Source organism: Balearica regulorum, chromosome 4 (assembly GCF_011004875.1).
Source record: "Balearica regulorum gibbericeps isolate bBalReg1 chromosome 4, bBalReg1.pri, whole genome shotgun sequence".
Taxonomy (NCBI): Eukaryota; Metazoa; Chordata; class Aves; order Gruiformes; family Gruidae; genus Balearica; species Balearica regulorum.
In genome coordinates this window covers 13,954,594-13,979,013 of record NC_046187.1, presented here as the reverse complement: position 1 = coordinate 13,979,013, position 24,420 = coordinate 13,954,594, and the positions used below count along the sequence as shown (strand labels likewise).

The 24,420-nt window shown below is 36.9% G+C and overlaps 1 protein-coding gene across 3 annotated transcripts in view; it reads left to right on the top strand.

The window, feature by feature from the left end:
- The window catches only part of INPP4B (inositol polyphosphate-4-phosphatase type II B), a 335,694-nt gene that overhangs the window by 234,779 nt on the left and 76,495 nt on the right, over nucleotides 1-24,420 (top strand). For all 3 annotated transcript variants that reach the window (XM_075751208.1, XM_075751207.1, XM_075751209.1), the window contains 3 exons: nucleotides 4,952-5,082; nucleotides 12,171-12,275; nucleotides 18,448-18,556. In XM_075751208.1, the coding sequence (XP_075607323.1) occupies nucleotides 4,952-5,082; nucleotides 12,171-12,275; nucleotides 18,448-18,556 (345 nt within the window). The remainder of the gene's footprint in view (nucleotides 1-4,951; nucleotides 5,083-12,170; nucleotides 12,276-18,447; nucleotides 18,557-24,420) is intronic.

The following is a 24,420-nucleotide window of genomic DNA, read 5'->3' as shown; positions in this document are numbered from 1 at the left end:
AAAAAATCACTTCCTTTTTCTCGGTTTTGAATTTGTAGTGTTTGCTTCACTGGGAATTGCATCACTGGATTTTTGAATTTGAATGAATCAAAAATTACTACTTTGTCTTCATACAGCATTTGTGGTTTATGTGCTTTTATCATATATCCTCTTAATTATCTTTTCTTCATATAATTACACTGATCTTTTCAACTTCATCTTTCAATTTGTGAAGATCTGTGCTGTGTCCTTAATGATGCAAATGGCTATTCCTGCTCTTTCCTTTTCTGAGACAATCAGATCCAAAAAAGTTCTTTGAGGAAATGTCCCCTTCTGACTCATCTTGCTCATCTTAATATCGTGCTGCTGGTTTTTGCTTTGTGTTGATTTTATTGTCACTGAAAGCAGGTTTTCACTGTGCATCCCACAGTGGTTTGTGGACTGTTGAAGCTAGTGGTAGTTTTGCAAAAATAAGTTCATTGGGAACATGATTTTGGTATTAGGACTTTTTTTCAAATAATTTTTGAACATGATGCATACCACTCATTCAAAGTACTCCTTACAGAATTCTGTATTTTGCGTTTTCAGCATTGAATATGTTTCCTTGAGACTTGTAAGCTGTTTCTATATCCTCGTATCCAAAGTGATGAGAGAGAGTCTTCTTCTGTTACTGTTATGGTCATCAGAGTGCATGGCACAAAGCAGAAACTATCAACATGAATAATACAGGAAATTCTTTGTGCCTCTTTCAGGTACTTTTAGTAGCTGACTATAATCATGCACCTAAAGTGTTCTTAAAAATAAAATTAAAAAAAAAAAAAAAGCATGAATTGATAAATCAAAAGGCAGAATATTAATGTGAGCCTTGGGTGCTCAACCATCATTTGGTAATGGGCTTCACTGAACATTTTCTTGAAACAAAAAAATTCCGTGTAGTTTTACTTCAAGTCTAATAGCAACAGCATTTAACTGCAAGTAATGTCAGAAATGTATCCAGTCATGTAGTGCTTATGGACCTCTGGTTGTCCTCATGTAGTTGTTCATAAAGAAAAGCATAGATATTGCAGTCCAGGCACAGATCCTCCTAAACCATCCTGCATACCAGTGTAGCAGCTTGCACAATGACTGTCCTTTCCGTCAGCAGGGGAAGGCTGGGTAAATCTCAAGTCCCGTAAAGGGCAAAGTGCCCAGGAATTGTAGCTATGTAAATCGGTAAGGCATTCTGAGTAAAAGAAGTTGCTGGTTTTTAAGTAGTAGCCTGAAATGAAGGTTCATGACCTTTCTAATAGTGCTGTGGGATCCTGAGGAGTCTCATAACTTACTCGTAGAATTTTTCATCTCTTTAAAATTGTGTTATGTTAGCACCAATGATCATTAATCTTTATACTAACAGCATGGTATAGAGTGCTTTCAGCAGAGTGGGATCCAATATTGATTTGTTTTCTGCCATAATGACAGATAAGAGTAACAGGTACATTTTAGAATCTTTTAGTGGGGAACTGCTTCCAACCATAATGGGAAGTGCTCAGTGAAAGCTGGCAAAATCAGTCTACTAAAGGAAAGAATGGATGTGAAACACAGAAAGTACCTGAGAAAGGCTTTAAAATAAGCTAGTTAGCTACCATTTGAAGTGGAGGAGGAGGGATGGGATGAACTGTTTATATCTACATTCTGGTTAGATACAAATGGGGCAAAATTACGTCAAGGCCACCAAGGAAGATACTGAAGTAATCAAGGCAGGAGACAATGAAAGTTGAGACACACTCCTGGGTGGGAGTTTCCATTGTGCGTTGACAGAAAAGACTATCCAGGAGACAGTTTGATGAGCTGAACAGCAAGATGTAGACCAAGCTTGGATTTGATTCTGTAAGAGTTGAAGTTGATGCTGAGCACAGGATCTGTCATGGTGATGAGTGCAATTACCTGGAAAAGACTTTGAGAGGGGATTTGGAGTGAGGGAAGAAAATGATAAATAGCTCTATTTTAACAATATTGAGTTTGCTCTGAGCTTTCTACTCTGTTGACAAGCTATTCAAAATTCCATGGCTGCACTGAAAAGGTGAATCAGTAACAGATTTGCCCTCTGTAGAAACAGTATATATTATAAATATTAGTTTTCCTCTGTAGCACAACTGTTGTTTGACACGGTTACTGGTTGAAGTGTGTTTTTAAAGTTATTCAATGAAATAAGTTCTCGTATAAGTATTATAGTATTATAAAAACAAATTAAAGATTTTTTTTTTTAAGATTGTGATTGTGGGTATTAGTACGAACTATAAACTTCCAAATTTGAAAAATATTATATTTCTTCAATCTGTTTGTTTACTTTTGGGAGGGGCCCTTCATGATAATGATAATAAAGCTTGGTACAATGGAATATTGTTGATGGAGCTTAGATATAGGAAGGAGAATTCTTTTTTTCAGCCATAACTTAGAGTTGTACTGAGTCAACAACAGCAGTGACAAATAGTAAGAAATTGCAAGACGCAAATAGTATCTAAATCCTATGTCTCATATATTTGCATTTTAAAAAAAAAAAGTAAAATGTGCAAGAAGGCTATTTTTGGAGGAATAGTGTCTATGCCATATAAAGTAAATATAAATCTATTATCTCGTGGGTTTGGTCTTACTGTATTTTAATATGAAAATAAATTTAGAGAAGATAGTAATTAAAGTTTCCATGGTATATTTGCCCTAGATTACTATAAAACTGCATGCTTACTTTATTAAAACAGTACAGGTAAGATGTGTCTTTTTATGACATACCAGTGGCTGTATTTTGACTTCAGTGATGCATATGTGCTTCTGAGATGAAACAAATACAAGTCTTGTCCACAATGAGCAGGGTTTGACGTTCCTTGAAAACAAGTTAATATGGTGGGATTTGAGTTTTCCCTTCCCATTGCTGTTGGTGTCAGTGCAGTTACTCGTAGTCAGCCAATTAAACCAGTTTGGGTTTTTGGTTGGATTTTTTTAGTGGGAGATGAGGGGTTTCTACTCCTGCTGTTGCTTGACTTGAGCATGGGACCAACAGCCCTAACAGTGGGTTTTCCATGGGATAGAGGGCTCTGAAAGTGGCGTATTGATGTGCTCACCTCTCACTGTGTAGTATTTCTCCGGTTTCTGCAGAATACTATATTCCTGTATAGGAGGAGCAGGAAAGTTTTGGATCTCAGCCAGGTCCAAACATTGTTCCTAAAACTAATAAGGCAATTTAAATATTTAAAGGGCCAAAATATCTTCACTGCAAATAAAGAAAATTGTATACCCTGCCAAATCTTACGAGCTTTTAAGAGGAAGCCCTGAGATTTACATTTAATGGGATGTCTCATTTTAAGCTGCTAAAAACTTGCAAGGAAAATGGTGGTTGAACATGGCGGTTTTGTCCTCTTACTGATGATTTTTATGCTACAGCATCGTCAGTTTTTATCGATGGAGGAAAGTTGAACTGTTTCATCTACTTCTGTTCTTCAGGTTGAATGAAATAGAAAAAAGTAATCACACCTCATTAGTAAACTCCCAACAAGTTCGTGTAGTGTAATCTTTGTTTCCATTTTGATACTTTGAAGGATGTGTATAAACAAAATGCCTTAATTCTGCTTCCAGTGCAATCTGTTTGATTTTTGTTGTCGTATTAACCAGAGGCAGAATTATGCCTCTATAGTTTATTCTAATACCGTTTACTCTAATGCAAAACTAATAACTATGGGGAAAACATCAGGGTATCAGCATGGGGCTTTTTTGTTTAATAAATAATTTTAAGACTTTTTAGAATCATAGAATCATAGAATGGTTAGGGTTGGAAGGGACCTCAAAGATCATCTAGTTCCAACCCCCCTGCTGCTAGTGGTCAGAACTGTTGCGGTCAGCGTAGCTCTCTGTTCCTGGGCTGCAGTCTCATTAGTATTTTTCTCCCCCCTTTCTGCGTCCTCTCTCCTTGTTTTTCCTTTTTCTTCAGTAATTTTCCTATATGTACGAGCTGTCCTCTGGAAGCCTTTTTTGAGACTTCTAAGAATTACAGTGAAACAGTCTGCTCAATACGTTGAGGAAAATGAGGAAAACTAGTTGGTCGCGTTGCACAAGTTTTCTCCTGAACAATAATTCCATGTGTTTGAAGAGCCAAGATCTTTCATTTTCAGTTTCTTTAAAAGTATGTGCTCCAAAGTGGCTCTGGGATAGATAGATATAGGATGAACTTACTTTGCAAGTGAGGAAAACAAACAGAAAGCCCACTGTACTGTAACTATGCTTGTTTGTGTAGGAAATTAAAGTGATCTCTATTTCACTCAGGTCAGCTCTCAAGAGTGTACAGGAAAGCTGATAATTTGCTAAAGGATTTCCTTTTGGATTTTCAGTGACATATTTGGTTACCATAACACTGCTGTTTTGACCTGATGAACACAGCTGTAAGGGTGAAGATTAAGTTTTAGGGGTTTTTTTCGGTTTGTGTTGTGTTTTCTTTTGAATGCTAAAGAAATGTGGCGAGGGCTGGTGTGTTAGTTAAACTGCCTTTTGCTAGATCTGTGTTTGTGATGTGTATGAAAGTATCCAAAGAGTGGAGTGTATCAAAACAGGTATGCTGCAAGCATTGGGAAAGGAGCAAACTTTGTGTTCTTTACAATAGTGCTTAGTATTTCTTCACAAGAAGTTACTTGCTGTGAACGTGGCTCTCTAGAGCCTGGAAGCTTTCTTACCTCCAGGGAAGAAATAATATTTCAGTTTGCAGGCTGTTGCATTTGTACCAGATGAGTTTTGAACACAAATTACGGTATTATTCACTGATTTGACATTCTTTATTGTGTAGCTGAAAAACAGAGCTGAAATCAGCAGATTTTACAAGCATCATGAAAACAGATTTTATTTCAATTAGGAAGCGCTTTTGATGTTTTTTAACAAACTGGTTTTGGATTAATTTGGATGAACGTTAATGGATTAATGACTTAATGCCTTCTCTTTTTGCCTTTTGATACAGGAATCAGGAACTTAAAGACTTGGGAGAACTTGCTCCTCACTGGGACAATATGCGCAGAAGTGTTATTGCTCACTGTGATCAGATGTTGAGCATGTACCAGGATACTCTGGCAGAGCTTGCAAAACATACAGGTATGAATCTATGATTCTGTGAAAGGAGCCTCTCCTCTTCTGGAACAATTAAGAATTAATTAGATTGATTGTTATTAAATACTGACATATTCAGCAGAAATAAAACACATAAAAATGATATATTTGTAATCATTGTATTTCTGAGATACTTGCAGGTGTCCTGTTTCCTCATCTAATTTTTTTTTCATGAGTTCCAGCTGTTTTTCCACAGTTACCATGGTACATGGTTACACAGCAGCCAACTAAAAAATCGGAGAAATATGTGTGTGTTTTAATTGCATGTTCCCTTGAATACACTGTATTTTAATATTATATTGAACACCATCTGCCCATGGTTTTTCTTGAAGCCTACCTTAGGTTACATTTAGCAATCTACAGGGTAACAGTAACATCTAGCTATGCTTTGCATATCCTCAGTGTAGTAGTTGTCATTGCCCACATTGGGCCAGAAAAGCACAAAATTAATAGGGGATGAGCAGTTTGTCCTCAGTCCAGAAACAGCAGTAAGTGCTGCCTTTTTTTCACGTGGAGACGGTGGTCTTATGTTCTGATGTGCACTGGGTGCTTGTTCAGTTAATATCTGCCGGAGTCCTGTGGTCAGGGACTGTAATGTATTGTAGTGTCTGCATGCCAGTGGAGTAATACAGCATCAGTGACAAATGTGCGGAAAAGGCAGCTGGTCTTTTTCTCCTGTAGTGATTCTTATTCATAAAAAGAGCAAGAAAAGACTGCAGAACAAATTATTTCTTCTTTTGAATTTTTTTTCTTTGGGTTGTTAACAAATCATTCAAGGAATTTATGATAATTCTTTTATATTTTGTGAGACTACTGGAATTATTTCCTGAATAACACTGTATTCTGAGGAAACAAAGATTTCTGTGTATTTATAGCATGCCTTTCTTGCCCCTTCCTGCTCGTGCAGTGTCCTGTCCTGTCCCCCCCCCCCTTCAGTTTTTGAGATGTTCTGGAAGGAAATGGGCGCATTTGTTCTGAATTGCTACAAAGGCCTTGCTGCTGCTGCTGCTTTCTTGCTGGTGTCAGATTTGTAACGCCAGACTTCACAATCTCCATCTCAGATATGTATTTTCGATGACAGTGCTGCCATTATGGCTTGCATATGCTTTTTTGCTCTATATTCTCACCATTAAATGTTCCCACTGTGGCCTTACTCCCACAAAGTGTGTCTAGGCATAGCAGTGCATGTCAGAGGTAAACACTGTGCATTGTGTTGCATATACATAGGTTTGCAACCTAGAATATTTCTAGGGATACATTATGGTTATGAATATTTGTAAAAATAGAAGTATAAATAATTATAACATCTTTTGAAATATCTGGTGTATATTTATGGAGAATTTGCAGTATTTTCTTATTTGTTTCTAGCTTTCTACGTAGTCCAAACAAACCTCTTTTTTTTGTGTTTGGAGAAATGGAGCAATCAGATTTTAGTTCAATATACAACTAAAATGCATAGCAGAATAATTTCTTCTTGTAGAGAATTGAACACATTTATTACAATGAATCTGCTGCATTTAGTTGGTGAGACACAAATTGTTCCTTTCCAAAATAGGCATTAAAGCTGTACTTCTATTCTTTAGCCATCATCTTCTAATTCATAGTATTTCTCATTCCAGATTGCTCTGGGATAGCTTTCTTGGTCACAGGAAAAGAGAAATCCTGGTTTAGTGTATGAAAATAAACCAGTTTTTAATGGAAACTAAGCATTTTGGGAGCAGTTGATCACCTGCTTAAATGTGTGTGGGGAAAAAAAACCTCATCTCTTGCACAAAATGTTGTATAATAATTTGCATTTTGGTTGCAAAAATATAAGTTCTTGTATTTATGATTGTTTACCATCATCAGAATATTCCAGTTTTAATTTTGGCAGACTACTGTCTGATCCAGTGTGACACTTCCTATCTTACTGTGTTTTAACTAATATAGATATATTTTATTTTTTTAATGCTTTGCTAATTACATTTTGAAAGCTCTCTATAAAGTATGCAAGGCAATAAATACAGATTATGAAGCAATCAATGTAATAATTATAACTTGCAGGAAAATATTGAAATGACCTTTTGAGATTAAAAAAAAATAGACAAGTAATCTATTAAGCATAAATCTTGCAAGGCCTGTATTGTGCCAAGTGACTTTAGAAAGGGTTGGTGATGTTAAATGACCTGTCTTAACTGTGGTTTTCAGAGAACTCCAGTGGATCGGAGAACCTGAGATTATTGAGGACAGAACCAGCATATATAAAAGAGAGTAGGATCATTTTTCCGAAAACAGAACAAAGCAGAAAACCAAAGCAACCTAATAATTGTAGTGAAGATGAGAAATAATGAGGAGGTTTTAATCTGGAGGCCACCACTCAGGAACATACCATAATGTCATTTCTTCAACAACCCTTTTTTGCCCCCTTACTAATACAGTGCTGGTAAAATACTTGTTTGTACTTGGAAAATCCCTGATTTTCCATCTTGTGTGAAAAGTTACGTTAAGACTTGAAAACTTACTTTATTGTGATCAGTGAGATATGTGCACTTTCTAAGGCCAAATAATAGCCCAGACCTTTTAATGAAGACAATATTTACTTTTATACTGCACTGTAGTATTTTTATTCTTATTAAATCACAAATTAAATTAGATGATAAAACTTCTGAGTAGCAAGCGTCCCTTTAAAGTTGTTCCACAGAGGTCTAACATTTTTTTAATGATAAATATGACATGGGTGTGTAGGGGTATGTATTCTGTATACCTATGTTAGAACTAGCCTAAAACCTCAAATCTGCATTTTGATCCTGTAGGCAATGTAGGATTTGGCTCCCCAAAAGTAAAACAAAATCTAGAACAGATTCTTATATGCTTCTGCTGTCCATTACTTGCCTTTAACCAGATTTTTTTTCCTGCCTAGATCATGTGCAACAAGTAATTTCAATTCTCTGTGAAACAGAGATTAATCTTCCTGCATACAGTTTTCAGAAGTTTGTCCCTACTGCTTTTTTTTTGCAATGGAATAGGGTGGATGTGGGTAAAATTCATTGCATGTTTTAAGATGTCCCAGTTCCTCTTTCATTCCCATTTGAGATGGTTCTTCTCTGTAAACAGTGTATAAACAGTACGCATTATAACGTTAAAAAACAAGATTATGGTGTTTGATAAGAAAAGCAAGATACACGTATATTTGACTTCACACTATTTGCACAAAAAATAATGTTGAGAGAACATTGTAGAGGCTGGAAATTTAAGTACAACTTTAATTCAGACTTTTCAGGTCAACATATTTCAACACAATCTTTACTTTCCCATTGTCCAAGATTCATGCCAAAAAAGATTTTGCTTTACAGTTTGGGCTGTGTAGGCTTCTTAATTTATCTTAGCACATTGCCCGAGCTTGACTTGAAGCAGTTCTCTCCATTCTGAAAGAGCCTGAAAATTGCAGTGCTCTGGAGTACCTGCACATCTGCACTGGAGATCCAGCTCTCCTCGGAAACAGGCACTCGTCCTAGTAGGGGCAGTTTGTGATCAGCAGTATTTCTGCTTAAGAACTCAGCAAGGTTGGTTTTCTAAACTAGACCAGGCTTCTGTTGTCTGGCCTCAGATGCAAAATTCCTGAGTCTGGTTGTTATTTTGGGAAGCCTTATTTTAAGATAAGGCCAACTGGCCGCATTCCTCTAGGGGAGCCATGGAGTGCTTTTGCCTCTGCCTTTGCTTCACTACCATGTGTGCAGCCAGAGATGTGTGGAAGCACTAATGCGTGGACACTTTTCTCCCTCCTTGGTACATCAAAAGCAGAGTTAATGTCAATGTGTTTAGCGTTTTTTGAATTGTTATTCACTGAATTGCTTTCCCTTAACAAAGGGGCTTTTTACATGTGTCTTGTCACAAACAGTCCTGAAGGACCAACTCCATGTAAGTCATTTAGGTGCACGTATCTCCGGTCTCCTTTTGTAGGTAAGCCTCTGTTCACTCATAAGCAGTGTACAGAAGGGGAGGTAGCATCTGCAAATAATTTTTTTCCGAAATATTCCCACATCCCTCCTATACAATCATATGTTGGGTTTTCTGAGAGATACCTACTTCACACTCAAACTGAGCTATTTGTGGAATTTAATGGAGAAGGCTGTTGTTAGCAGACCACTTACTTTCACTGCAATCTCTCAATTTTAAAAATAAATTATCAGGAGACTGCATTAGACGGCAATTTTGGTTTACTGGCATATTTACTGAAAATGGAAGTTTAAAGAAGTTAAGACTATTTCAAATTTGAGTTGTTTTGGCAAACACTTTGATCCTCAAAAATGGGACATAATTTTAGAGAATGCCAAGTATTTTTCTTTCAAGGAAACATAATAAGAGGAATCTAAATGTGTTAGGTAACAGCAAAACAAATCATTTCGGGTTAATCTGAAACACAGATTTGGTGATTTGGGGAGGGAGTAGAACTTTGAAACTTTTTTTGGTTTAGTTTGACCTGAAATGATTACCTCCCCCAATTTATTTTTTTCCCCTTTCAGTCATCAAACTGAAAACTCTGTTATTCATCCAGCCCTAGAAGGAGAAGACAAGACAATCGAGGTTAAGGCAATTGAAGGTTGCTCTGGGGAACTGGACGTTATCCCTGCCTCTGTCACAAAGTTTCTGTGTGACACTAGGCAAGTCAGACTTCAGAAGTGGTTAGTGTGTGGTGTTCTTTTCTGGAAGCCTGGCGATAGACACAAGCTGTTTTGCAGAAGTATTCAGTACTTATGGATGTAATTCAGCTCAGTGGGAGCTGTGCTTCCAAAATGGAATGTGATGTTGCATTATAATGTGTGCTCTGCAGAATGAGATCCTCCATATCTCATATTGATGCATTGTTTCTTAAATGCTTTGACCTTAAGTTATTCTCTGCCATTAGAATGGATAAAATTATAACCCTTTTACTCAGCCAGTTAAAATTATTGTATAAATATTTGTAAAGTCCTTAGAAGCTGTAGTGATGCATGCAGTAGACAGGTTTGAGGAAATTAATAATCCTGTCTTTGTGGGAGGCTTGAGCAATATATTTGAATCCAGATACTGAAGTTAAAGTTAGAAACAAAATATTGAATCACTGCTTCTAAACTGAGCAGCAAAGACCCTAAACGTTCAATGAGCTGGAAAAAGCTAGTATGTGATATGTCATCAAAGACTGTTTCACAGTTCCTCTTCAGGTGGATGTCAGATTAAGTTTGCATCTATGTTCTGGCATTTCCTAACTTTGAAGAGTTTAATCTTGCAATAATAATAATAACAACTATTTTAATAGAGGGAATGTAGTTTTCTTGGTCCTTAAATACTTAACCATGTCATTTACAAACAATCTGTACTGAAAATTAGTTTTATTATATGGATGATACTGGCAAATGCAGATTGAGATATTAGTTTTGCTGCATGGTTCTCATACCTGAGCAAACAGAATAACCGATAGCAGTGGGTGGTTATTATCCCATATGTTTCTGGCACTGGATGGGAAAGGATTCTTGCTTCACAGCTCTTCCCTGAAAAGAGGAGTAACAAGACTTGGCAATGCTGCATGTGTACTATTCCAGCTTGGGGTAGAAGTGTACTCCAGGAAGTGTATTCTGCTCCTCTTCTCCCTCCTACTCTTCTTTTGCCTGTCCCTTTTAATCTGCTGTCATCTTATTCCCCTCTTAGTCTGCCAGTGTTTCCTCATCTAAGATCCAGTTATCATTCCTTAAGCTTTGATCTTGGTCTAAGCTGAATTCTCACAAATAACCTGCCTCCTTTCTGTTTTTTTTTTCCTAATGATTTACAATCTCCTCACCTGCGCTATTCCTATTTCTTTTCTGATACAATTTGAGTTCCCTTCACTGCTCCCATGATGTTGTCTTTCTGCACTTTCCAGATGCAGGTTTCCCATGCTGTTCCTCATTATTAATGACTCCTGATTTCAGCCTGCATCCCCAAGTTTCCTATCAAATCTGAATCTTTGACTCCTATCAATTGCTTTTCTTGCTACCTTTTATCTTAATCTTTGCTAAATTATTATTTTAAGTTACTAAGTTTAGGTAGCAGCCTAAGCAGGCTTGGCTGCTCTGGAGCATCACTGGTGCCCTCTGGCAATGTGATTTGCATTGGGAGGCTCAATGCTTAGTCGTGGTGGAATCTATGGCAATTTCAACAGATAACCTCTAGCAAATCTTGATTGAGCAAGTCAAAAAGAAAAATTTAAAATACTTATTTATTTTTTTCCACAAGAAAAGGTTGAACCTTTCCAAAGGTTATTAAAAAAAAAATCCTATCTGAATCAGAGGAATTTTAGTCCAAATGATTAATAGTTGGCAAAACAATAGCGTGCTGAAAAACTGGTCAAAGTAAATGTTGGGTTGCCTGAGTGAGAACATAGACCAACTTTCTTTCCTAACCTACACCTTTTTCATATATATATATATGCTGTATCAAGTATCTCCAGGTAAATTACATTTTCATACTGTCAGACTTTAATTATATTCCTTTATATCACGATAGAGTTATTCATAATCCCATACTTTTGAAATACGCAACCAGATTTTCTTTTTCTTCCCAGAGCATTGTGCTTCTTGTGATTCTGGCTTTTTAGAAAGAAAACTAATTTATAGCTTTTCTTAAGCTAGTTGATGTTTCTTTATTTGAACTTTCTGGGAAGAATGCATAGCCTACTCAAGGTAATACTTTTGTTTGAAGAAAAAAATGTTACTTGATGAAAATGCAGTGCCATCATAGCTCTGTACCACAGTATTTTTAGCACAGAGTAAACAAAATGCACATTAACTGTGACATTGTTTCCAGCAGACTGCAGACGGATTTCAGACAGCAGGAAAAAACGTCTATCACCTAGAATAAAAAAATTAGATTGTTCTGTGAATTAAAAGCTGTTTTGTTGCTTCCAATATAGATACATGCTGAGACTCGGTTGTGAGCCATTCTTCTCCTAATATACAATTACACATTAAAAGTAAATTAAAGACGACTCCTAACGTACAAGTATTGTCCTCACATTAAAAAGAAGACAAAACATCTGCTGGGTGCTTAAGATAATGATTCTTTAAACTTTTGTTTTTCAGGTTCTTCCTTCAAATCAAGCTGTAGCAAAGGAGAAAAAACACTAGAATTCATCCCAATAAATCTTCATCTGCAAAGAATGCACGTGCATAGTCCTCGATTGAAAGGTAAAGTATATTCTGCAGAGAAATTCCTCCAGTATGACAAAGTATGCTTTGAAATACAATGAAATTTGCAACTGAGAGGCATGATTTCCATTGTATAGCCCTGTTAAAGATGTAAATATCTTTATTTATATCTGCAGTTTCAAAGATGAACATTAGGTAGACATGCTTTCAGATGGAACCTTAAAACCACAATAAACTGAAAGATATACTGTTTAGAGAGTTGAATCTTTGAGTTTGAATCTTTGGTCAATTTGATTTTTTTACTTAATGGTATGATACTGGCAACAGTCTTGTTAAAATTTGTAGGTGGGACATAAAGATGCTACAGATAAAAAGCATGGAAAGTAATAGTATTGAATTTATTTATTTATTAGTTAATTTATGTGCAATTTGAGTTTACGTGGATTTGGAAGAATGCCGAGGAGAGAAGAGTCTCACAAGAAATACTATGTCCTTTAAAGAAAATTCTGAGATTCATTTCATGTTGCATGTGTTTTGCCAGTCTGTGAAGTTCGTGCAGTATTAGCTTGTTTGTAAGACTCATGCATATAGCTTGATACAGAAGGTTTCTTATATGACTAGATTGTGCTTGGTTTTTTGGTTGGTTTGGTGGTTGTTTTGAGGTTGGTTTTTTGTTTGGTTTTTTTTTAATAAAATTAAAATCAAGCTTTTAAATTAATCATTTAAAAATCTATACTGCTGTACAGGCCTACAGTGTTTAATATTTCACTTTGTTTGATGGGCTCTAGAAACTGTGTGGTTATTTCCTGCCTTTGTTTTGTGTACATATCTGGGACCTGCCTGTCTTCCTGAAGGGTTGGATTTTGTTCTCTCAGGGCTGTGCGTCTGCTTCTAAAACCCAAGCTTTTGGTTTTGGATGTTTGGAATATTTCTAGAGCCACTAAGCAGCATGTACTGTCTGTAGAGGGCCACACTTAAGTCATGAGATCAAACAAGTGACCAGCTTGCCCATTCTCCACATTTTTCTACCTGCACCCAGACATACTGCCACTGAGATTGATCAAAAGTCCTGAGTCTGTGCTGAAATTTAGGAATCAGGCCCAAAGTTAAAGCTATGCAAAGGATTTCTCTGCCTCATCTTCTGAAGCCACAAGTTTTGGATACTGTGGTTAACTACTAAGGAGTGGTTAACTAAATTTCTTTTAAGTTCTTTTTAAAAAATTAATTCCAGTGGTGGTGTGCTCATTTTGTTACTATGACACTTCAAAAAACCAAGTAAATGCAGAATATATGTTAACTGAAATGTATCGGTAACCTATGCGTGGTTAAAAATATTCTGTTGTAGCAGTGCGGAACTAATACTGTCATGATTCCTAGTGACACACTGCACAATGTTCAGTAAGATTCACGTCCTTCTAGGGCGTTGGCTTAATTCTTCATTGTGATCCATGATGTCAGTGTAGTGTAAAAGCCAGTCTTACCTGTCTTGTTTCTAAGGTGGGGTTTTTTTCCCCACTGTGCCCCCAGAGATAATGATAGAGCACAATACATTTCCTCCCAGAGATTGCTGGGATGCTCTCACCAGCCTAGGTGATGCGAGTTGCACGGTTCCATTAAGGAGAGTGTTACTTCTAAACTTAATATATCCTGTTTCTTAGGAAGCCTTAATGAGCCTAGCGCTGCTTGTGCCTAAATCAGCTTATTCAGCGCTACCCTGTGCCGCGTAAGCATTTGCTTAGTGTTAAGTGAAAATGTCTCACTGATGGTGCTGAAAATACTGTGAATTTCTAATACCTTCTGGAAAGGGGGATAATTTTCTGTAATGGTAACATCTCTGTGATTCTGTTTAATACAGAATTCTGTTCCTGCTGCTTGCATATAATTTTAGCAGCATCCTTTACAGATAAAAGATTGCGTTGATACATACATAAGAGTAAATCATTGTACAGTGAATAATTTGTTGATAAATTGAGATCTATTAAATTTGCTGTCACTGTAGAAACATGGAAATTATACTCTGTAAGGTTTTTGCCTTATAAATATACTCTGCATCTAAGCAGATTGTAAAACAGTAAGTAGAAACAATAATTATAGGAGTGTATTATACTGTGTACTACTGAAGTTGGAACATGGGGGCTTCTGATTGTTAGATACTGTATTGGTTCAGTATTTCATTATTTCTTTTATTAAACAACCGTGCCTCCAAACATTTCAATAAGATAGGAATTTATAGTGACAGAATATGACAGCACAAATTTTAATTTAGCTAATGTTTTGAAAGTAATTAACTCAAAAGCATTTTTAGATTTGTAATGACTACAGGTGGCTAGAACCTTAATTTGATGTCTTTTCAAGAAAACTTCTCTGGGAATAGGACCTTGTATGTTTATTTGCTGAATAAAGTAGTGGAATGAAATAGGCCACTTAATCACCCGCAACTTCTACACTGCTTGAGTTTTGTTTTGTTTTTAATGAATTTTCTCCTTTCTCCTCCAAAACTGCTTTGCATGTGGTATACGGTTAATCCATAATTGAAAAGGGTACAGAAGGAGATAAACTTTAGAATCCTCTTCTAAACTTACAACTTTAAATTATAAAACCCTCCCTTTTTTCTTTAGCTGATGCTCACTCCACTGACATGAGAATTAGATAACACTATTCTTGTTGCGCACCAGTTTAGAGATTGCAAAATGTTAATAAAGAAGAGAACTTGTGTTAGAATCGGGGAATTTCTTCTTACATATTTTTGAAAGACTGACACCTTAGTTATGGGGAGCTCTTTTTATTTCTCTGTATACAAAATGGGTTCCTCAACATATTTAGGATATTTTGGTAGCACTATAGTATAAATATAACAAAAAGTAGTTGAAGATTGCTATTAAATTCATCTTTGGTTGGATAAATGATCTATTACATAGTCACTGTCCCATCTATTTAGTTCGCTGAAATGTTTGTGAGCACTAAAGAGCTGTGTCTTGTATTAGATATATACAGTTTGAACAGTTTGTAGCAATTGCTAATCATTCTGGAGTAAGCAGCACTTTGACATCAAGTTGGTCTTTCTCATCTCGTGCTTTGCTTGGCACATATCAAAGGGCGTCAGGAATAGAACCAGGAGACTGACAGAGGAAAAAAAGAAACAACATAAAAAGGAAGGATGTAACCATTCACAGAGGTGGTGATCAAACAAGCAGATGAACCGTAAAGCTGTCATTAACGCTTATACTGTCAGATGTCTTAATTTTGGGAATGCCAGATAGGTTTTGATCCCATCTAGCATCCCACACATCATGGATATGTGCTTTTGTGTTCAACATGTTCAATAACAGATTTACTTTTACTGAGCTTTGATTCGGGTTGATATTGGGTACTGACATGGAATAGAAAATACCTGTGTGTTTAAGCTTCCAGTAGGAACAGCTTTGAGAAAAATACTGTTTAATTGTGGGATAACAGTATCTCTGTCCATTTGATAAACACCACATTTTGCTCTGTTCATCATACTACAGAAGTTAAATTTATATATTGCTGTAGCTTTACTTTTGTTCCTGCTTATACATAAATTGTGCTTGCTTTAAATAAATTTGATGGACTGAAGGGATTTTTATTTTGCTTCTGACCAGTAAGAGATGCTGACTGCCTCCTGTGAAGGCAAGCAGGTTACTTCAAATTCGAGATTGAGCTGTGCTTGACATAAAAATCCCTCAGCTTTTTAAAGTGGTCTGATAAAGCTTAGGTTTGTGGAACTTCTACTGTGTCACTGTTTGTCACTGTGTTGCAAAAGCTCTGTGTTTTATTCAGGAAGGAGTGATGAGCAGGTAGTTTACATTTCGGTATGGTGAAGGAATTGTTGGTTTTTGGTGAGTGTGTAACTGGTGCTAGTGTTTCACTTGTGTAAGTAGGAGGTGAATGTATCTTTGAGTCAGAATAATTAGTATGAAATGATGAGTGATTTTTAAAGCTCAGTTTCCCTGCACTGTAATCTTTTGCATGTTCTTCCTTCAAATTCTGAAGTAAGTATTTGAGGAAGGATTGAGGGTTTTTTTAACATCTATTAATTAATAATTCTAGGGGAGCACGCTGACAATATGATACAGTTCCTACGGCGCTCTGCTGCATTTTAAGTGTTGTTTCCACTGTAGAGAGTTGTCAGCAGTAGTCTGTTCTTTAAGCGGCTGATGGTTGTGAGTTACTGGAGCATTCCCGTACCAGCGTACTCACGCTGACACTGCATGTCCTTCACAAGGACCTGCGTTGGTGTGTAAGTGGAGCACATCACAAGGCGTTCCTCCCGAGTTTTGCAGCACTTTCCAGTGTACTGTGCTCTGGAAGATGGGAGTGAGACTGCTCCGTGCCCATCACCAGGATCGTAGATATTTTCTTCTTTGCCATCCTCACTCTCCCATGTTCTTTGGCATGGGGTAGGTTCTCGGCTGTTCCGGACTTGTGTCTCAAACAGCTGCTCTTTGACCATGTGGAAAAGAGGCCACAGGCTGAATGAAAGCTTCCTTCTGGGTAAATCCACCCCATCAAAGTAGCTATAAGCAGGGTCACTATTTATTTTTAAAAATAGAGGTGGGAAAAGCACCTTTTAAATGTTTTTCAGTGGTTTCATGAGTTGTCTGTAAACATACTCAGTTAACCTGATGGGTTCATCTCTTATTTTGGTTTCAAGCCACCGTTGTTTTAAGCAATAGAACTATTTATTGTCAAGTACCAATGGTGCTCTAATAGCCCAAGAGTATGTATTATGGATAAATCTCTATGAAGACCTGAAAGAATGGGCTATTTAAGAATCTTGAAGCTCACCTTAGGCTAATGAAATTATGTCACTTCTCCTTTTAAGTGGAAATTGAAGAGTCACCAATTCATTAGAGCTCAAATCAGTTTGAGCGAATATGCTCTGAGATTCAGTTCTGGAAGTAAAACAGTTCATTAACTGTGAATCATTTGTACAGTGTTCTTGCTTCTAGGGGTATTTATCATCAGAATGCAAGAAAAGGTCTATTTTAGGAGAGGATTAGATTTTAATTTACATGATGAATAATAGTTCACAAAAAAATCTTCTAATGTTTCCTTTAGAAATATATTTTAAGAATGAGACATTCTGACCTGTATTTTTATACCTCTAGTAAATTGGGGCACAAAACAGGTACTGCTTAGTGCAAACATAAATTCTGCAAATGTAAATTTAAACTTTGAAGGAATAATTATTGTGGTTTGGCATATAATTAAATCTTCATCTCTGCACTGACAATCAATCACAGGCACAAAACGAGAGGCTGTTTTTAAAGGAGTGTTCCATCTCTAGTTCTGTAAGTATACATCCATAGAAAAAGTTCATCCCGTATGTCACAAGAGAATCGGGTACATGCAGAGAGTAACAACAGTTTGTTGTCTCAGCAAGAATTTCAATAGTATAGTTTATTTCCCATTCTGGTAGCTTTTCAGCTGAAAACAACTGACTTGCTCTGTGTTTATAAGCGTATATAAAAAGTAAGTATATGTCATAGAACAGGACTCTTCAATTTAGCATTAAACAGGTAATTATATCTGAAAGTGGAAGTTAAATTCAGACTAGAAAAGAAGTGGAGATTTTTACTAGTCAGATTGATTAATCATTGGAGCAACTTCTCTGGGAATGCAGTGAATTCATTGTCACTTGAAGTCTTTAAATCAAGATTAGAAGTCTTTTTTTTTTTTTTTTTTTAACAAAAAAAAAAAAAAAGAGAGATGCCTTCACTCAACCAGAAGACATAGGCTTGATGCAAGAATCATTAGCTATAATTCTGTAGCCTGTATTATTCAGGCAGTCAGACTATTCCATCATAATGCTCTCTTGACTCTAAAATGCATGAATATCTGCATCTCAACATGACTACAAGTTAAATAATGGAAGGGGTAATAAAGTGAAATACACAAAGGACCAATTTACTTGGCAGCTTTGTAAACTGCAGAACTAGAATATTGTTCTACACTGCGGCACATAATTTAGATGTAGCAATAAATCAGATAAACTTTAAGGTGTGCAGGTGGCTGTATGGCAAGATTGATTAGCTCTTGGGCCTTCTTGAGACACAGATTCTTGGTTATTCCTTCAGAAATAATGTAGACTTCTTGTCTTCACGTCTTGTGGAGTACATATCATAGTGTTGTCATACCTTGGGCATAGGCGCATGCAAATCTCTGTGCTTGTCTGTTCCCGTTCCAGATGCTCTGTATGATGTCATCACTGTGGGAGCCCCAGCAGCGCATTTCCAAGGATTTAAGAATGGTGGTCTCCGAAAATTGCTGAGTAAATTTGAGGCAGAAAGACGGAAGTAAGTATTTTTGTAAGTAGCTAGGAAAATATCGTTAAAGTTGCATTACGATGTTATGAGCTCGTTGAGTAACAAAACAGTTCACCCTGCTGAATGCATGGAAGGTTAAAATCTAGTTGGACTGGACAAGGATACATTCAAAAAATGTTTCCTTTCTCCTTCCTGCTTTGCTGCACTGCAAGATTGAGGCACAGTTTACTTTTAGTGTCGAGACTGACTTTGAACACAAACTCAAAATTGTGAGTTTTTCTTCCAATATTTCAGGAAGCTTGAAGGAATATCAGTGCTTGAAAACATGCTGTTCAGAATGAGTTATCTCTTTGGTAATTCTTGTGCTAAGTGGAAAGTAGCTATAGACAATTTTTCAATAAAGAAAGAGCAGCTGAAGGTAGCATCTTCATTTCTCACAGCCCTGGGCATATGTGGAAAAAAAAGTACTTCAGCACACCTGTCAAGTAAATAAGAAACTACTCTTTTTCTTGTTCTTCAGAAAGCCAAAATGAGACTGAGCAAAGATAAAGGCCTTAACTAGGGTTTCAGTTCATTGCTGTACTCAAATGCTTTGTTAACTGCTGAACATGTACAGAAGTGTTAGTTGCATATTTTGCTAGGAATTGGATGTGTTTGTGTTTGCTATGGCTGTTACAAAGTTTCGAGCAGCCACAGCTGTCATCGGTAGCACCCATAGCTGTCACTGCTCAGCGCTTGGACTAACTGTGCCAACGCCATACAATCCATGGCACAGCATTCAACAGAAAATGCAGGAAGTACTTATTTGTGCTAATCTAAATCATCACGACACTCCATAGAAAATAGATTCCATTATATTCAATGCTCAGAAAAGGTTTCATAGGGACAGTATCATAAAGAATAAAAGGTGAAATTATAAAAATCTACTATTGACTTCTAGGTTGACTAGAAGTTGGCATCAATCCTAAAACCAAACAGAACCCAGCAGATATATTTGCTTTGAAACTGTAATATTATTTTTTATGTTTGCACTGTGTGACATGAAACCCCTATTAAATCTTCTAAAATCTTTCATTTCCGTGGTCACCTCTGGTGACAAAACTTGCCAATGAAACACAAATATCATTGGTCACATGAGACCCATGAATGGACTTTGCGTTAAGTCTGCTATCAGCAGACTGGTGTAGGCAGCTTATCCCCATGATATGGAGGCCTATGAAGTACACATTTCCTAATGAAGAAAATGTCTAAAGACATTTCTTAAAGTAGCTGCTACTTAACTATCTGATTAATATAATTGCAATAGAATTTAGTGGGGTTTTATTATATTTCATAAGAAGAAATTAAAGTTATAAGTGATATAAAGAACTTTGCAGTTCCAGTCCTCGCAAGTGTTCAGCTTTCAGAAAATGAACCGTTTCTCACTTGCACAGTCCTGCGGCATGTCCACATTGGCAGAATGTGATTTCCCAAAATGGAGGATAGCTGTGAGGCAAACTCAAATGTATTATCTGTGATTTCTGTTCATTGGAAAAAAAAAGGGAAGAAGCCTTGTAGGGAAGAGACCTAATCTTTCTTGAGTTCTTCCTGGGAGAACACACATTGCAGTATCTCATAGGAATGAATAGACAGTGCCCTTGTTTCTTAGTTGTCCGTGACAGGGAAGAGGAGAAGGTGATGGGCTAGACTCCTTTCTTTAGATCCTGTGCAATGTTACATGTCAAAAGGCTAGGATGGCAAAGGATACTCAGTGCAGCACAGCTGCTTCTCATTTTCTTTCACTCTAATTTCACTGACTCAACCATGTAGACCTCTAAGTTGATAGAGGATTGTGCTTAGGAGCACTGGGAGAGCTTTGTGCAGGTTTTATCAAAGCATTTCATACCTCTTTCAAAGTGCTTACACATCACCTTATATTTGCCCTGCTTCTTGGACTTTTCTGCATCCCTCAGAAGCACCTGCATTTTGGTGACTTTCAAGGACAGGATACTGGACCTTTACTCTGACAGTGCAGTTTTCTTTGTGTTTCTTCATTCCCCTGGAAGAGCAAAAATCTGTCTTTAGGATGATATAACTAGGATAACTATGTTACTATCCTGTCAGACTCTTCCTAAAAAAAGAGCCCTGAGTCAGGCTAACAAACAAGTTTGAGCACTGAAAACAGAGGACTGCAATTTTTAGTGAATTCCTTACCAGACCTGAAGAAATGGTCACTTAGGGTATGAATTCCCATGAAGCAGAAAGGAGAAAACCTCCAAAATTCATCTTCCCTTCTATCTCTGAGGGCAGCTGAGAGAAAATGCCACATGTTGGTTTTGTTTGGTTTTTTGGTTTTTTTTCTTCAACTACAAGAACTTGTGTGAGTCAAAAGACAGAAGAAAGCAAGCTCTGAATGTGATCTCACTTAGCTGAATATTCAAGAGTGGGTCTACTTTAAATAGATACATGAAAGGACAGTTCTCATTCTTACCACGGAGAAATGTCTTTCACTGTGGCAATGACAACTTTATTTTGTATGCACCTGCTTGTTTAACTGCATGAGGATGCTTTGAGGACACACAGAATTTCCAGGGGCAACTTTTACAATTTAAATTTTCTGTTTTACAATGGGAGCAGCTTTTCTGAAGATTTGGTTGAAGGAAGAAGTGACACCTTGAGATATCAGTCAGAATATAAAATGAACAGAAAAAAAATGCAGATTTAGGCTAACTGAGCTGAAGACCTAGAGGAAGATCTGGGAAGAAATTATTTCTCAAGCCAGTCCTGGTAGCTTTCAAGACATTGTTAGTGTATGTGACAGAGTGCCTTGCGTGCCTTTGACCTTCAGGCTGATTATTGAAACAGTTTATTGAAATATTCAACAGTGTCAGCAAATCACAAAATATTCCTTTCTCAAACCTATACTTGTGGAATTAACAAACAAAAGAGGAACTGGTAACTGGTAACAAGGATATATCCTGCTTTGCAAGAGCGTAATTGCACTTGCAATTGCCAAACCAAAACAAGAGTGAAACATATGTTTCATGAAAGTTTATAAAACAGAAAAATGTGGAAAATGTGTATCTGAAGATAGGTCTGGCATACTTTCTATTGCACAGAATATACATTTTTGTGTAGACAAGAGGGGAAGCTGTTGTATAATAATGTTCATAAAAATATAGTATTTTTTCAATTCTCTCATGTTACCACCAAACAAGTCATATGAAAAGAAAAGGTAAATTTCTAAAAAATATGACCTCAAATAAGAGGGAGAAGAGTTTTTCTTTCAGATGAAAAATAAGACTTAGTGGTGTGTGATCTGAAGCCAGGTCCATTGCTTTATAACCCATTCACAATCTGTACTGTTCTTTATCTGCACCAGAGACAGGCAAACATCAGGCATGTCTATAAGGCACGACTCTAGCATATCTGTCCCTTTAGTAGCTAATAGCAAACTTCACAAGACCAGTAACAACAATAGATGTTTTTTTAAATCTTACTTAGGCAAGATAGCATTTAAGTTCAAATAATTGAAGTGTGATGATTGAGGTACGCTAAATTATTGCAGAACTGCGTATGATATACATTAATTTTAGAAAATTTTTTCATGATGCTGTATTGGTTTGTTCTTTTGATTTATTTTTTTTCTCCTTTCTTATTTCTAGCTAAAAGAGAAAGACAGTTTTTCAGTCGTCTGTTGGCCTGCTAGTATAGATTACTTCTCCTTCCAGCAAATGGAAGAGCTTGTGTTCTCATCAGTCTAGATGGCACTACTAGCAAATTATTTCTAGAGCTCAGTTGTGCAAGAACGTTTAAGGCAGACATTCTGTACGTTATACCCATATAATGCCTCACTGCTTGAAATGGTCATAAATCGCTTTCAAGGTACACCATGGACTTTTTTGCTTATTTAAAATCTAATTTGATGATTTCTGTTTTAGCCAAAATACATAGATTTATTACTACAAGATTTTTAAAGTCCCAGTACTAACCATCAAGAAAACCAGAGGTGGCCCCCAAGGTGCATTAGATGTTGTGATTCACTATGGTTTTGTACACCATTTCTAACAAGTTCTTTAGAAATGATCCAGCTTTAAATTAGCACAAGCTTAAAGCTGGAATAGTACTGAAAAGGATTTTCTGTTGATTTCTTTTTTTAAAAGCTGTAATAATTTAATTGGGTTTTGAACTGTCTGAAAGGACCCTTTTTTTATTTGACAAGGCCTACTGTTTTGGTCAAGGTGTGAGGAGTGTACTAACTTCACTAACATACTTGTTACCAGAGATTTTGTTAACACTGAGATCTTCAGGGTTCCTATTACCTCAGTTTCATCATAACCTTCAACCTATTTCCATTCTCTGGGAACCTGAAATGGTACTGTTTTACAGAAAATCCCATAGATGTTGAAATAATAGTGATTTGTGTTTGATGTAATTGTAACCTTTACTCTCAAAGGGAAACCACAGCCTGTCACGCATAGCACTTTCCACAGAGATGTTAGTCTTTGCTCACTTCCCCTTTTTTGAGAGTGTGTGTGTATATCTGTGCGTGTGTGAGAAAGAGAGATTAGACTTCATGGAGATTAACATTTTTTCACTGACCATAAAATCAATGTATTAAGATTGTTGTTGGAAGTTTTGCTGAGAAACTGCCAAAATTTGTGCTATTCATTGAGATATAAAAATCTCATCACAGTATTTTCCAGTGGCTAGGCTCTCTGGACAGAATTACCTGAAGTATTTCCTTAAGCAGGCATAAAAGAAACGGAGCTGGGGCTAGAAAAAGAAGGGAAGAAGGACTTGGGGAACTTTGCATGCAAAGTTTAAAAAGGATCATATGCTTTGGAGAGCAAAAAACTGTTCCATCTACATGGACTCTAGGAGTGACAGGAGGAGAGTGGATCCATGACTTTGCCATCATTTTTTGTAACGCGCTCTTCAGCAGGCTGCCAGGAAAAGGCTCCACCGAAAAGGCACCATTTAGCCTCAGGCTTATGGCGAGGCACAATACCTTTTTTTCTTCTGATAAGAACCATGCTCAGTTACCCTTCATAAGGTTCTCTCCTATTTTAAAGGCTACTTGCATCTTTCCACCAATGTAAAGATAGTCTAAAAATAACTTGAAGAACTGGGGAACGCTTTCCCTAGGCATTCAACCTTCCTGGAGTGAGTCTTCCTAGGTTCACCTGTGCCAGTGTGGCATCTGTCCTACTTAGGTCTCTACAGGGCTGACGAAGGGTATCTTGACCTTTCTTTTCACTGAAACTCATGTCCCATTACCAGTTGTGAAGGCATTGATGTAGAGTTACTCCAGTGGTCAGTTAGGAATGAAGAGGAAATAGAAGAGCAGCAAGGGAAGCTCTGTGCAGCCTAGCCATTGCTTCAAGATAAGGACTCGTGGAGATTTGCACTTCATAAGTATAGATAGATTAGACAGAACTAATAATATAACTTCATTTTCCTCAGTAATCAAAGTTAGAATTTTCAAGTTTGCAAGGGAATCTTAAGGAAATAAAAAAAATTAATTTGAAGTTCTGACCTCTCTCAGACCGGTTATCAAAACCTCAGCACTGATCATGTGGTTTAGTTTTATTTCCTGAGACAGTGAATTGTCCTGGGTTTTTTACATAGCAGTTTGGTTTTGATCATAACTTCCCACTTTAGAGAGAATACATGCGATGCATAAATAAGCCACTGAATTGGTATCTTCAGTCATGTACATAAGCTTGAGGTTATCTGGGGTTAGATGTTCTTGCTGTGTATGCTTTAAGTGTATTCTTGATGTTAATGTCTGTGGTTTTGACCGTGAAAAATGCAAGGTCAAATGTTCATTGTTGAAAGACTTTAAGCCAGTCCCAGATGGTGACAATTTAACTCAGTCACACAAATTACTCAGTTAACAGCAGGAGTGGAGT